This window comes from Stegastes partitus, unplaced genomic scaffold (genome assembly GCF_000690725.1).
Source record: "Stegastes partitus isolate 25-593 unplaced genomic scaffold, Stegastes_partitus-1.0.2 Scaffold940, whole genome shotgun sequence".
NCBI lineage: Eukaryota > Metazoa > Chordata > Actinopteri > Pomacentridae > Stegastes > Stegastes partitus.
In genome coordinates, this window is record NW_007578671.1 from 127539 (window position 1) to 129823 (window position 2285).

At 39.8% G+C, this 2285-nt stretch overlaps 1 protein-coding gene across 1 annotated transcript in view; it reads right to left on the minus strand.

The window, feature by feature from the left end:
• epha8 (eph receptor A8) overlaps window positions 1-2285 on the minus strand; it is a 130734-nt gene that overhangs the window by 10194 nt on the left and 118255 nt on the right. Inside the window, exons 14-15 of the mRNA XM_008294101.1 lie at window positions 1867-2052; window positions 1535-1596 (exon numbers count right to left, since the gene is read on the minus strand). Coding sequence (XP_008292323.1) covers window positions 1535-1596; window positions 1867-2052 — 248 coding nt within the window. The remainder of the gene's footprint in view (window positions 1-1534; window positions 1597-1866; window positions 2053-2285) is intronic.

Genomic DNA, 2285 nt, shown 5'->3' on the forward strand with positions numbered 1-2285 from the left:
TTCTTCTGTTTTATTTAGTGTTTACTTATATTTTCTATATGATTGTATATCTTGTAGCTTATTATCGGTCTAGACTGTATATGTTTAGCTGACATGTTTTTTAGCATGTGTATTTTTCAACTGTGTGTTTTTTTTAATGAAGGTTTGAGAGAATCTCAGTTCTCTGTACGTGTGCACGTGAAGCAGAACTGACAATAAACTAACTTTGACTTGACTTTTCTTTTATTATTGATGGAATCTAATGTGCCCGAGATTTAATCAGTGCACAAACTCCACCACAGCTTTAGGGAATCTTACATTTTTCACTTTTTTTCATGCTCAGAAACAATATTTATCTAAAGCACCTGATTTAGCTTTTATTTATCATATTTCATATATTAGGAAAATGGATAATAAAAATAAGAAAACAGATTAAAAGCAGCGACTCGTGTGCATCTAGAAAATGTGTTCAGTAACAAAATATTTAAATTTGTGATATTTTTCTACCACGTGTTAAATATTATGAACGCTTGTGTCTTTATTATAGTATTATTTTATTAATATTATAGTATTTACTACCATTATAATCATACATCAGCTAAAGCCTCATTTTACACGTCATCATCCATGATGGTGAAGATAAAGAAAAACAAATATTCATGGTAAAAATATATCATAGAGACCCATCCTAAAAAAAAATCACAGATTGTGTTTCTAGTGAAGCTCATGTCTGATTAAGAGGAACTGGACTCTACTGTAGCTCCTCCCTGGTTTAAATCAGGTTGTCTCAATATATTTCATCACACTTTAACTTCTTTGCTAACTGCATCGACTCAATCAGCATTTCTTCCAACAGTCTGCTCCTGCTCTGGTTCATATCCGACCTTTGCTTAAGAACAGCAGTCACACATTATTATCTCAGCCTGTATCGAATTGACCCGATTGCCTGAACCTGGACTGACCTTTACAGAACCAGTTCAGCCACGACTCATTTGTTAAACTCATTCAAGTCAGGTGCTGGACTTAAATCCCCCCTTTTTTTTTTTTTTTTCCAGCGCTTAATGGGACCGACGCCAGCTCCCCTATTAAACTAACAGACTCCTCAGCAAAGGAAGAAAACATCTTCAGCAAAAAGTCCTGCGAAATGAGAAACAGAACCAGAAACGCTGCGAAAGAATTCAGAGGGAATGTTTGCTGGGGGCACATTCAGGCATTTCTGTCTTTTCTGCATGTGTTTGTATTTTCTGCTTTGGTTTTTTTAATCGCTGCCACATGTGCTGTCAAACCAGTGAAAGCATTCTCTTAGTTTGCTCTTTTCTTTTTTGTCTGTGTGTTTTCTTGTGTTGGAGCGGAGCCGTCTGACCGGGCCGGGCCGGACCAACTCTCCACCAACTCATTATGAGACAATCAAAGGGAGAAAAAAATAAAAATAAAGACTTTACATTGAGGTGGACAACCAGAGAAACACTTAGAATCAGACGACATTAAGAGCGAAACAAGAACCTACAGAGCAGTAGAGCTTGAACGCTCTTCAGCTGAGAGCTTAATTACCAACCCTGAGGAAGGAGTCCAGAGAGCCGTTCTCCATGTACTCTGTGATGATCATCACCGGTTTGCCTGCCGAGACGAACACAAACATGCAGGATTTTTACACACATTTGCAGCTCGTTAACATACAAACGCTGATTGCTCTGATTGGGCTGCACGTGTTGAGCGAATACAAATACAGCATCTTGATTCTATTATTCTATGTACTGGGTTTTTTTTTCCTGTTTCGACTTAAAGGATTTGTACTCTGGAGGATGTAGACGTAGCTGAACATCTCCATTTCGCTCTAACTAGTCCTTATAACATTCACACTGATGTATGGCTCTAGCTGCAGCGTACTGTGCGTTACGACTCCCTCCAGGCGGATGACGTTGGGGTGGTCGAACTGGGCCATGATGGACGCCTCGGCCAGGAAGTCCCTCTTCTGCTTCTCCGTGTATCCTGCCTTCAGGGTCTTCAGAGCCACCGGGATGTCTCGTTTCCCCGGAAGCCTCATGCGTCCGTAGCACACCTCCCCAAACTCCCCTGAACACATGGCAGAGGAAGAGCTTCAAACAGCAGAAATAGATCCCACTGTGCTGTACATGCACTGGAGCCATTTATATAAATGTGTCACTGTATCTGTCTGGTTAAATAATAATAAAATAAAATCTACTTCTTTCTTGTTTTAGCAGATGACATCACATAACCCTGATCCTGGCTTCCCTCACTCACGCTCCCTTTGGGAATTCATTTTAAGATTTTGCCGATCACTTTTA